Source organism: Podarcis vaucheri (genome assembly GCF_965113315.1).
Source record: "Podarcis vaucheri genome assembly, chromosome: 5".
Classification (NCBI taxonomy): domain Eukaryota; kingdom Metazoa; phylum Chordata; class Lepidosauria; order Squamata; family Lacertidae; genus Podarcis; species Podarcis vaucheri.
Window position 1 is genome coordinate 37,759,122 of NC_138763.1, and position 13,184 is coordinate 37,772,305.

Consider the following 13,184-nt stretch of genomic DNA (forward strand, 5'->3'; position numbering starts at 1 on the left):
CAGTTTCTCATAGCTAGGACTTACTATTATCAGTAGTAGTAGTAGTAGTAACACAGTTTCTTTACTTTTCCCTAAAGAGATGTCTAAGATCCCTAAGATCGAACCCTGTTTTTTGTTTGTTTTAATTCCTGTTTTTGTTTGTTTATGCTTTTATTCTATTGTTTTACAGTTTTAATTACATTGTTTATTGCTTCTATATTGTGCATTAGCTTAGAGATATTTTTTTAAAAAAAGTAGCTTATAACAGCTACTAAATAAATTTATTAAATAATTTGGGGTTTCCCAAAGCTTATTTTGGCATGCAGATTCCCATTTTATTTAGGTATGTATTTATTTTATTCAAGGCATTTATATATCGCTTAATCATGCCTGGTTGGTCACGGTGAGAACAGGATTCTGGACTAGATGAGCCTCCTTTGGCCTGACCCAGCACAGCTCCTCTCATGTTCTTATTAGTATTTCCAGCTGTCAATTCATATTTCCAATTATTTGAAGGGAGGGTCTCGCTTGAGAGCGACTTTTGTTAAAAAGAAAACATTGAACCAGCACTGCCTCACTCTGCGTGTGGGGGCAATGGGTTTGGAGTTGCTTAAAGCTTATTCGGGGCTGGAAGCATTGTGTGTCCAAACACATTGTATGAAAGCAATGCTTTTGGAGAGAACACTGCTGCACCTTGAAGGGGAAGTTGCACATTGAAGTATATCGTGGGTAAAGTAAAGGTAAAGGGACCCCTGACCATTAGGTCCAGTTGTGGCTGACTCTGGGGTTGCAGCGCTCATCTCGCAATTCCTTGTTAATGGATACATGGACAGCTCTGAAGTTAGGAAGTAGAAATCTGCTCCAACCCTGTTATTTCCTGTTGCTATCCCACCTCCAATAGTTGACAGACCAGGGGAATGTTCCAGGAATCTCTTCCCACCTGCTGGGCAATTCAGAGCCATCCGCTGAATGTGTTCTGAGCAGAAATGAAAGATGCAGTAGTCATTCAAAACAAACACTCTGATTCAGGCTTATTTTCCATTCTCTGGTACAAAACACACTGACTCCTAGAAATGACTAGTATATCCCGCCTCATTTGTAGTTAGTAGGGTGACCAGGGGTAAATGAGGACAGGATTGTTGCACCTAGCAGAGGGAATTTCAGCAAGTGACAGAAGAGGTGCTTTCTTCTATATATTATTAAAGACGGAGAAGCTCAGAACTCTTTTGCATTGGGCAACCCTAGCTGTGAATCAAACGCGACCCATCTAGGCCTTTAAGAGCTGCTAGATGGAATCAAATCAATGTCATTTTTCTGAGGAGATGGTGGAGGCTTTGCTGGTAAAATGCAAGCAACAGTTAAACGTTAAAAGTAGCAAAATAAAAAGCTTCAGTCGTGCCTCACCCAGACATTCCACTCTTCGAAGAAGAAGAAGAATCAATGCCAGATCCAGCAATTAAGGACAGAAAGCAGCTGCAGTGAGCGCTTTCAGAAACTGGACTTTAATGTTAAAATTCTGCACTAATGAGATGTTTGATTTAGTGCACGCATGCACGCATGCACACCCCCCCACACACACACCGCAAATGAAATAAAAACTGCTTTTCTTCCAGAAAATGGTTGTATGGGTAAATTTACAGTGCAACCTTTTGCATATTTATTCAGAAGTAAATCCCACTGTGTTCAGCTGGGCTTGCTCCTAGTTAAGTTGATAAAACTGTAGGTTTCATCTTGCAGGGGGCATAAGATTGACTAAGATGTTGATTTTTCAGATGGGAGAGGTTTTTACTCTGGTTCAAAACTGGATACAAAAAACGTGCATGTTGTTTCAGATACAAAGTGTATTTTACATACATGTCCTTTCTTTTTGGGCATGTGAAGAAGTTTCTTGATTGCTCATTCTGGTGTTTAAAGGGTTGAGGATTGACAAATATACCTTTGTCCACTTCACATAGGACAAGTTTATGGTCCTTTGGCTGATTTCTGCTCTGTTGTCCACATAACCTCCTTTCAACTACACCTGCTGTGCTCTATCACAGTACAGTCATCATCACCATCATCACCACATATTTGTATGCCGTCTTTCCATAGTTGAAATTATGCTCAAGGCGGCTTACAACATGACAAGATTTACATAATTACAAACATAACAGAAGTCATAAACAATAAATAAAACAAATCAAAAAGTGCACAATCAAATGGAAACAATTTCCACTTAAATCAGAAGATCTAAAACTAAAGATACAACAATAGTATCCATAACAGCAACAGCTCTCTCAACCCCTTTTAAACAATACTCCAGCCCAAGAATCTGTTCAACAGCTTCAGCTTTTGTAGCTGGAGTCAGTCAGCACTCCACTCTCTCAGGCCAGATGGGAAAGGGCCAGCAAGGCAGGGTTCAGGTCTTCCATGGTGCACAGGCAAGATGGTCTCATTTAAAACAACACAGATAAAAATTAAAAACAATTTAAAAGATCTGGAAGCCGAACATCTAATGGGGCTTCTGATTGGCTGCAGGAGCTTCCTGCAGCCAATCAGAAGCGGCACTTTGGTTTTCGAACATTTTGGAAGTCGAATGGAGTTCCAAAGTACGATTGTACAGCTAATCTGCTAGATTTATTTAAAGCAGCATTGCCTTGCAGTTTAGCTGCAAGTCTTTTAGATGTTGATTCTTGAAAAAGTATGAGTTAGCTTGTGGTGCTATGCAAGGAAGGAACTAGAAAATAAAACGTTACATCCGTTATGCTTAGTCTGAATCCAGATAATTATTTCCTATGCCTCTGAACCCAACCGGCAGAATCATTGCTTTGGGCAAGGACTAGAAACTATGAGCAAGAGAGTGTCCCTATTCAGCTTTCCAACTAGCAACAACAAATGTTTTTAACATGCTTTCAGCCACCCCAGATATATGGGTGTTGTTTAAAATAAGAAAACTGATCTTTCTTTTCTTTTTCTGCCTCTTTCAATACATATTAAATACATGGAGCTATGACTTCAAAAACACATTGATGATTTTGACTACAAGGTCAGGAGTGGCGACAGTCCTCTTCCTGTGTTTGTGCTATAAATCTCAAATATTGGGCTTGATTTCAAACATCCAATGAATGTCTGTGGGAGCTGCTTGCGTTGGAGTCCACAAAACTTTGGGTAAGGTTTTTGTTTAGTCTGGTCAGTCTTAAAACTGGCCATGTTGCTCATGCTGCTGCTGAAGGAGAGCTTTCACTGTGCGAAAGGTCTCTCAACACAATAAAGCAAACTTCTTCAAAGCAGTTGGCCTAACTTAGCCCAGAGGAAAAGGCTTTTAAGTGGGTGTTTTTAGACAGCTGTGTATTGTGCCCTTGGGCAAGACAGAAATAGAAGCTGCCTGTCATGGTCCAAGGTGGTGCCATGAACTGCCTCAGTCATCACTTGTGAAGGAGGCTACTACTCTCCATCCAGTTGTCAGGTGGAAACTGGGCCTAAGGGGACCATGTTTCCTACTTGGGTCCTTTACTGGAAGGGCTTTTAGAGAACAGTTCTGTTTGAAGCTGCTCTTTGGTTGAAGGGCTGAGCATTTAAAGGGCTGAGCATTTAAAGGTAAATAATCCTAAAAAGGGAGCAGGAGGCTTGAAATTGTCCATTAACAGTTAACTGCTGGAAGACAGAGTGAATAGGCGCCAGGCGCACTAGGCAAGGGCATATCTGTTAATTTTGGTTTGTCTCAATTTCTCATTTCCTCAATCTTAAATTCAAATCTCCACATCAATTTGTGATTTTTTTTTAAAGTCTTTATGAAACTTTGTCAGAATTTTAATTCAAATTTCTTCTTATATACATTTTTTTGCAATTTTGCCAAATATACAGATTTTAGCAAAGTGATTTCCCTTAATATAATGCTTTTTGTATGTTAGTTTCACTAATATAAACATTTTAATGCATGCTTTCCCCTAGTATACATATTTTTGTGCGCAATATTTGGCTGGACTGCATTGCGAAATTCAGAGAAGTATGAATTTCAAAGGATGGTTATGTTTTGATTAGTTTATTGCTTTGGAAAGTGCAAATTAGGCAGGTTCTCTTTAGATGTGAATGATATCAAATTTCTCCCCCATCCTGCCTCTCTATAGTGAGATGCCTTTTTCTTTAAATTTAAGTATTTTCTCTAAATTTGAATCTGAACATAATAAATTCAAATATGCAAATTGAAAAATTTATGCAAATCTGTGTCCTGTTGTCCTCTTCTTTTGGGTGGTACATTCCCTCTTTTGCAGCAAACCACACATGCCCCCCCCCCCGGCCATGCCAGGTAATACTAATACTAATACTGGATTTAGCAAGCTGTGGTTCTTAATTCAGGCACTGTCTGCAATGAATAGCAAGAAGCCATGGTCGAAGTATGCATGCTTTGTCTGTATAATGTTTGTTCCCTTTCCTATACACCCACAAGCACCCTCCTTTTTGTAATCCAAGAGAGAAATTAGATTCAGTTCATATTTAATGGCGAATCAATCTAATTTGAACTTTCTGAAACAACACATTCGAAACTCACATTCCTCAAAAATCTGTAACGCAGGAGCCAGACATTTGCGGGGTTGGGGGAGAATTGCAAACTGGTGTGGAAATGTGGAGAACTAAATTTAACTTTGAGAAAAATAATCTGAGAGTCACCGAAATTGGCAGATTCACCCATCTCTAAAGCAACTCATGAAAAGTTTGTTTGGGGGTCTGAAGGGAGAGCTGTGTACTTTGATAATGAAGTTGGTAGACTTATTTGTTTAGCTAAGGGAAATGTGGTTTTCTGAGCTTGGAGACAGACCAGATACTTATCCTCACATGGCTTCCTGGCTGTTTTCCAGTACCTGGGAGGCCGATGCAGGACAGGACAGGTGGGCTCCCTCCAGATTATTCACATTTGTTCTCTCTTCTGTGCTGTGCAGTATATTTACATATCTTGGCTTCACAGCTGGCTTCCATCTGGCATCTTCTAAAGCAGAAGAAGAGACAGCTTTTTTTGGCATTGCTTGCCAGCTTTGAAACAGATATTTGTTTTTAAATTCCGCTCTGCGATGTGGACAGCCCTCCCTCCTGCTGGTTTCTCCCCTCTGGTTTATTCCTCGCTTGCTTTTATTAGGATAACACATACGTAAATATAAATAAGTGGTGGCATTCTTAAGTGTCTCTGGAAATAACGGTTGTCTCTTGCCCGACTGGATTCTGAATTGGTGGCAATTTTGTTTAATTGGATGCGGATTGGTGCCTCTTGCTGTTTGTGGGCAGGCAAGACCGGGAGGGGTTCAAAGGAACAGGCAAGCTGTCTATGTCACATCTGCGAGCTCCCAAATGCTGGCCAGACACTTCCCTTGTACTGCAAGGTAAAGGGTAAAGGGACCCCTGACCATTAGGTCCAGTCGTGACCGACTCTGGGGTTGCAGCGCTCATCTCGCTTTATTGGCCGAGGGCATACAGCTTCCGGGTCATGTGGCCAGCATGACTAAGCCGCTTCTGGCGAACCAGAGCAGTGCACGGAAACGCCGTTTACCTTCCCACCGGAGCGGTATCTATTTATCTACTTGCACATTGACGTGCTTTCGAACTGCTAGGTTGGCAGGAGCTGGGACTGAGCAACAGAAGCTCACCCCATTGCGGGGATTCGAACCACCAACCTTCTGATCGGCAAGTCCTAGACTCTGTGGTTTAACCCACTGTGCCACCTGCGTCCCTTCCTTGTACTGTAGAGTGTTGTAAAATGGAGGAAAGATGTTCATAATAGTAGGCATAAACAGAATGGGAAATTGTCTTGCCTGCGTTAGCTATCAGAAACAATGGGGCTGTGGCTCCTTAAAGACTTAGCACAGCTATCATGGCATAAGCTGCCATGGACTAGAGTTTGTTTCATCAGGAGTAGCTGATCAAGTGGACTATAGCCCACTGGTCCCCAAACTGTTTTGTTTGCCTCCATGAACCACTTGAAAATTGGTGAAGGTCTTGGTGGATTTTTCTGCCTATTGTAGTGTTTGTTATGCACTGTGCTTTGTAATTTTCCATAGAATTCAAATTGAAATGCAATGAAATACAATATAAGAAATAAAAGAATCAACAAAAACACAATTAAAATGAACAGGAATATTTAATGCGATGGATGTGCCATTTCTTGTCTTCAACCACAAATCCACAAACTCGCCATGGAGCAACAAAATGAAGCTCACAGACAGGGGTGCCAACTTGAATAAAATATTGGGGGGCTCAGGTAAGCTGTGTCCTGCATAATTGATCACAAGACACGGTGTGCACACCATTTGAATGGCAATGACCGTCAACTTAGAGGGGGCCGCTCCCTCAAATGTTTTATTGGGGGGGGGGCGAAGGGACCTTGGCCACTATGAGTTGCCTCCTATGCTCCCAGACCACTGATGGTCTGTGGACCACGATTTGGGAACCTCTGCTCTAGTCCCTTAAAGTTTTTGTCACAATAACTTGTTGGTGGTGATGCTTGAGGATTTCATTTAGTCTGCATTTTAAAGCAAATTGACCAGATTCACATGGCCTTCTTGACTTCTTCAGATTTTGTATTCACAAATGTTGTGAATTTTCATTCCTTAAAAAATAATAATAATCTTTCAACAAGAACCAGGAACTTGGATTCTGCTTACAGGAGGCAGAGTTTGTAAGGACCATGTCATCAGAGACTCTCTTTTGTCTTCTCTTGTTGTGAAAGCACAGCAGCAGTCTTGAGCCCCAATCCTCAATCCATTTACTCAGAAGCAAGTCCCACAGATTTAAGTGAAGCTTACTCCAAGTACATATTTATGGGATCATAATGCTTGGTTAAATAATTTTATTGTATTTTTAAAAAATTGAATGCTGTTATGGAGACTCTGCTGAAAACCAGTCTGTAAACCTTAATTTTTTTTAAATCTAAAATAAAGAACAGGTGCACACTCTGTAAAAGGAATGGGTGCTGCTTATATTTAACAGGATAAAATGAGCTATTCTGTATTTGAAAACAAACACAGCTGCCTTGAGGCTGCTCAAAAGAACCCTTCTGCTTTTGTGAGCTCGTTCTTTTGAGCAGCCTTCAAAAACGAGTATAAATATTTCATGGATAAAATATATATTTTGGGAACACATTGGGAACACCAACCTGCGTAGCTATCTTTGTTTGGTTTCTTGACAGCAGCAGTAGATGGTCTTCTCCAAACTGGTGCCCCTCCAGATGTTTGGAACTGCAACTCCCATCAGCTCCAACCTGCATGGCCAATGATCAGGGATAAGGGAGGAGGGCACCTCATACTAACTCTAGTACGAATGGTTGAACTTGCCCCCTGAGGGCACTTCTGTCTAGCTGGTGCACATTTCTGGACAGGAAGCTCTGCTGCAGGCCAGATTAACTGGCTGATCAGCATTCCACGTACTGCACCTCATTCACCATTGCTGAGTGTAGGCAGTAGATAATGAGAAAAATCTTGAATTTTTGTGTGTTTTTCTACCAGACTAGACATTTACTATACAGTATTCATGCATCATACAACATTTGGGGTATTTACCTCCCTAAATATCTCTCTCTCTCTCTCTCTCTCTCTCTCTCTCTCTCTGTTAAAAAAAACAGCTGGGTTTTGTGAGAACAAAGTTAATTCGGCTCAAGGATCTTATCACCATAATCAGAACAGGGCTGATGACATTGCTTTGATCAGAGTGTGTGGTCAAGAACCTCATGACATTTTAAATGCCTCTACTGTACACTCTCCTTGTATGGGAGGTTTCCCATGCCTAAAAGAGTTAAGAACGTGGACTTGTGTCCAAGGTGCCTTTTTTGTTTGCTTGTTTGGCCAAGCTAGCTCTGTCTTGTAGCACTTCACAGAGAGGATAGGAAATGTCCTAGGTAAGGGTTTGTGCTCCTGGATTCTCTTGAATTTAGGAGGAGAAGCCAGCCAGGTGGATTGTCCATCAGGCAGCCTGTGCTGGGTTGCACATCAATCCTTGCCAGATGGATGAGTCAAGGCAGGCTGATGCTGTCCATCTTTATTTATAATTTTCATTTATAGCCTTCTCGCTATCTAAAGATCTTGAAGCAGTTTGCAATCGATAAAAATGACCTAAATGTAATATAATCTCAATAAAAACCATGTCAAGTTACTTACACAAAAACAAAACAAATACATAAATAGCATCCATATACATAAACATGATTATCAATATAAAAAAGTCAGAGAACATTACGAGGCATAATGCACGTTATTCATACAGCTACTGGCCCAATCTCATTCGCCATCCATTCCACACAGCCACTACAATCATTCATTACCTCAGATCTTGTCTCTTATGAACCAACCACTTCAGGGTGCCAGATGATGCTATCCATTCTCAAAATTGAGGCCATCCAGGCATGTAGCACTGGAAGACTCAGGCCAGAACTTACCAGTAGTACGTAGTAGAGCATCTGGTTTAGTGGCATAGTGGCTAGAGTTTGGGGCTGGGGTCAGGCCCTTTCTCCCACCAGTTTTGTAACAATCATCTGCTGAAATTCTTCTCCCCTCCTCTTCTTCCTGCAGGCATAACGTGGGGTAAAGTAGTGTCTCTCTATGCTGTGGCAGCAGGCCTTGCTGTGGACTGTGTAAGACACGCCCAGCCAGCCATGGTCCATACCATTGTGGATTGCCTGGGAGAATTTGTACGCAAGACTTTGGTGACATGGATGAAGAGGAGAGGAGGCTGGGTAAGCTTTTCTAAAGAGCGAATGTGCAAGTTACGGACACATTACTGACATGAATAAAAACAGAATGGTCTCATGAGCTACCGGTAGGTACATTGCCTTATAAACGCCATCTCCAACTCCTCGAAAGATTCCATCAACAGTGTCTCTGAAAAATTTTGCACATCACTTGGGAAGACAGGCGAACTAATATCTGTGTACTGGAAGAAGCAAAGATCACCAGTGTTGAAGCAATGATTCTTCAACATCAACTTTGTTGGACTGGTCATGTTGTGCGGATGCCTGATGATCCTCTTCCAAAGCAACTACTCTATTCCGAAATTAAAAATGGAAAGCGTAATGCTAGTGGTCAACAAAAGAGGTTTAAAGACTGTCTCAAGGCAAATTTTTAAAAATGTAGTATAAACACTGACAACTGGGAAACACTGGCCTGCGAGCGCTCCAGTTGGAGAACAGCCTTTACCAAAGGTGTCATGGGCTTTGAAGACCCTCAAACTCAGGATGCAAGGGAGAAACGTGCTAAGAGGAAGGCACACTTGGCAAATCCACACCGTGATCAACTCCCACCCGGAAACCAATGTCCCCACTGTGGAAGGACATGTGGATCCAGAATTGGCCTCCACAGTCACTTACGGACTCATTGTTAAAACCGTGGAAGACAATCTTACTCGGCTATGAGTGATCACCAAAGAAGAAGAAAAATGCAGCTAAATACTGGATAGAATTCCCGTTTATTGAACTATGTTTACTTATTTGAAGCATTTTTACCCTGTCCTCCTGGAGCAGCAAGATCAATAATAAGCCCTTGCCCTCATTTTTACAATCTAAAAGACATAGCACAAAAGGAAAAAAGGATGTGTGGATGGAGGGGTAGAGAGAAGGGACAAAAAGCAAATAGGCATTGGCTGTTCATTACAATGACTAGCTGGAATGGTAGCAGATCAAGGAGAGGAGGAGCCACAAATTGCGGGTTGAATTAGCGATGTGGGCTGCTTTTTTCTCCCTAGGCTGTAGCCTGATGTAATGGCTGCTGCCAGGGACATTTGATGGGGGAGGAACTTAAGAGAGTTGACATCTCTCAGCAGAGCTGATGCTTTACTTTACTCCCTTAGCTATAGCTTTGCCAACCCACCTTTGCCCTGCAGTGATCCTGATTATACTAGCTCTACGCTCCCAAAGCTTTCCCACTGACCTGCAGCAACCTTGACTATATTTGCCATCAAGCTCCCGGCACAATTCCACTAACCTCATTTGCTCCTGACCTGCCAATACCTTTGCTATGAATCCAGTTTTCATCCCTTTGAGGCGCATGAGCACAGAATTGCTTAGGACTGCTGCTGCATGTGCTATGAGAGAGACAGACACATCTGCTGCTAAGGATGTTGGGGGAGGGGGGGAGATGGTCTCCTGGCCATTTGCTTGATATGTGCCCATGGCCTTCACATCACACATTATGGTTCTTAGCACGTCCAGGCTAAAAAACCGTAACGTTGAGTGTTACGTGTCCCTTGCTATGGGTATGTTATTCAGATCAAGTAAATGAAAGAACAAAGCTGAGAACAGGCAGTGACGATGCTTATTGTGTAATCTTTACAGGAAGCGTTTTATTTTAGAAAGTAGGGTGGAAAAGGATGATGCTGAGAACTTCTGGAAAAAATAATATGATTCATTTTGTCAGCGTTAAATGGATAAAATGCACAGTGATTTGGGTCTCAGTATGACTGGGAAACAGAGTGGTGGTGGTAATATTGGTGGTTGTAAAGCTCTAGGGAAATATTTTAGGGCTGGTGACCTGCAGAGAAAGATGGGAAATCTTCCCAAGCCATCTGCTAGAAATATTTGGAGAACCATGTGAGAACACAGATTATGTGAGTGCGAAACATTGTATTGATGACATCACATTTCTGAGTCTCCATTTTTCTTTTTCTTTCCCCCTAGACCGACATAACAAAATGTGTGGTGAATACTGATCCCAGCCTTCGCTCCCATTGGCTTGTGGCTGCTATTTGTAGTTTTGGCCACTTCCTGAAGGCCATCTTCTTCGTGCTTTTACCGGAAAGATGACATCCAATTGCCTATTGAAACCATGTCTCCTTCTCACAGACACAGCTGGCACAGAGAAGGGGAAGAAATGAGATGATGAAGAGAGTGGCTGGGCAAATGTACCTTCCACTTGTCTGGCTTTTCCAGCTGCCTCAGTGCAAAGACTTTCTTCAACAATGGGGGACATTTCTCCTGATCACTTCTTACAGCCAAGTGCCCTTTGTGCTTTCTAAGTGGTTGGACTCATGTACATAAGGTTGGGAGGCTATTGGACTTGCCATTCAGTTATTTATTCTTTTCCTCCTGTTCAAATTGTGTCACATGATGCATACACACTTAAGAAATCCTACTTGGAGTTGCTGTCAACTTCATTTGCAAAATGATAACGGCTCCTTTGTTTTTTAGTCAGTCAGTAGATTCTTCCCATCTTCCCTAAACTTCCCTAAACCCCTGGCTAATGTTGTTGTAAGATGGATGTTTTCTGTAAATACCCGAATTGTGCAGTTGTCTTTAGTCACCAGAGCTCTGTCACCCTCTGCCTGAGATGGATTTTCAGCATGGATAATATAACTACCTGCTGCATGTTAAAATTTGCTTACATGAGAGAAGACCAAAAATAAATAAAATCATTGCCTAAAAAAAATTAGGGCAGGGCCACAGATTCTCCACCCTCCATTTAAGAGGAAGAAAAATTCAGACATTTAACTGCTGCAACTTTTTGAGTTTTCTCACCACTCTTTGTCCCAAATATGAAGTTAATGTGGAATGCAGGCAATCCCATGAGCATGTTGTATCTTATGAGGGGAGCAAAACGAGGCATCAATAAATTGTATCAACTGCTGTGTGTTTATCATGTACAGTATGCGACTATTGTTGTGGCAAAATTAATGCCAAATGAATATTTTGTTGCATGGTCGGTATTCATATATATCTTTTATGCCCATTCAATGGCCATTCTTTAACTCCAAGAATCCTGGGCACTTCATTTTAACCCCTCAAATAGTTACAATTTCCAGCAACCCTAGCACCCAGGGTTTGTGGAAAAGAATGTGCTTCGAACGTGCTTTAAAAGTATAATGTGTACTACACAGTCTTGGCAAAGTAGCGTCACATCAATTCTGAAGTCTGGGTGGGGAAGCTGGCTTTGCAGTCCAAAAGGAACTCTGGAAAGGAGAACCGACTTAACAGATCCACCCCCTGCCTCCCTTGTGCACATAAAGCTGTTGCATGTGCTTCTAGAAATGGGAAAAGCAGAAGTAGGAGTGGCAGGGACATGATTCAGCCCTAATCCACAGCGTGGGGACTCTGACATTTCCCTTCCATGAGGGCCATGACCTCCCAGTGACATCTTACCATGGATGTGTTCCATGGTAAGATGTTCCATGTCACCTCTTGCAGGAGCAGGAAAAGAATCACAGATCTTCCGCTTTTTCTGCTTGTAATATTAACCGGCTCACGGAGATGCATCTCGTTCAGTCTTTTCATTCTTTACATACCTGAAAGGGTAAGATTGAGGTATGCTACTAATCTTCTCTTCTAGCTCATGCTGTTGCCCTCATAAATTCTCAGGGAGAAAGTTCACACGACACCATATCAAACTGCATCTCCTCTCCCCTGATGCTGTATGTGTAAGTCACCAGCTGTAGGGCTTGTCCCAGCTCACCCCCTGCCACACGAGAGAGGGGTGGAGGTAGATATGAGAAGCACACTCTCAGACCTCCCATTCTTTGTCGACTAGGTGCTCAGTTACTGGGAGGGAGGGGCTCTGCCAAGTCCTCTGGAGATCTATTTGCAAATGGCTGCTGTGCTTGCATAACAGATCATACTCATATTATTGTTATAAGTTTGCAGAGGGCAAGGGTCCCCTAAACTCTTGGGTGCTAATCCTCCCCATAATTCCTGGATTTAGTCAAAGTTAGAATTAATCAAGGTTTGATTAAAATCTGCTGGATTCCGCCTGGCATAGAGGGTGGGTCACTGGAGGAACACAGCTAATAATGGTCAAACTATTAACCCCTTAAGAAGGTCATTAACAGATAGTTTCTGGGCCAGACAAAAAATGGAGAAAGCGCCTCCCTGAGGTGAGAGGTAGCAGAGACAAAAGGCCAGAGTTTCAGGAGGGAAGGGCAGAATTACTCTGGGTGGTGAGCTAAGCAAACGGGGGAAAGTGCCAGTTTTGCAAGCTGGGGAGGGGGAAGTCAGAGCATGAGATGGGCAGTCTGTTTTAGGCTGCGGGGAGGGTCTGATACAATCTTGGAATCTGAGGCTGCAGCAATGGAAGGATCAGGGCCCTCTTGGGATGTGAATGCTCTGCATTCTCTCCATGTAGGTTCAGGTTGTACAGTATATATGTGTAAACAAACCATGCATCATGTAGACACCACAGTATCTGCCGTATCTTTATGTTCCAAGGAAACACAGACCCTGGCAAGTGTGCCTGGTACCCCTGGAATCTCACACCACTTGGAGACTG

At 42.4% G+C, this 13,184-nt stretch overlaps 1 protein-coding gene across 1 annotated transcript in view; it reads left to right on the plus strand.

Moving 5' to 3' along the window:
• Nucleotides 1–11,564, plus strand: part of BOK (BCL2 family apoptosis regulator BOK) — a 30,509-nt gene extending 18,945 nt beyond the window's left edge. The window contains exons 4-5 of the mRNA XM_082221964.1: nucleotides 8,508–8,671; nucleotides 10,607–11,564. Of these exons, the coding sequence (XP_082078090.1) occupies nucleotides 8,508–8,671; nucleotides 10,607–10,732 (290 nt within the window). The 3' untranslated portion in view covers nucleotides 10,733–11,564. The remainder of the gene's footprint in view (nucleotides 1–8,507; nucleotides 8,672–10,606) is intronic.
• The last annotated feature ends 1,620 nt before the right edge of the window (nucleotides 11,565–13,184 follow it).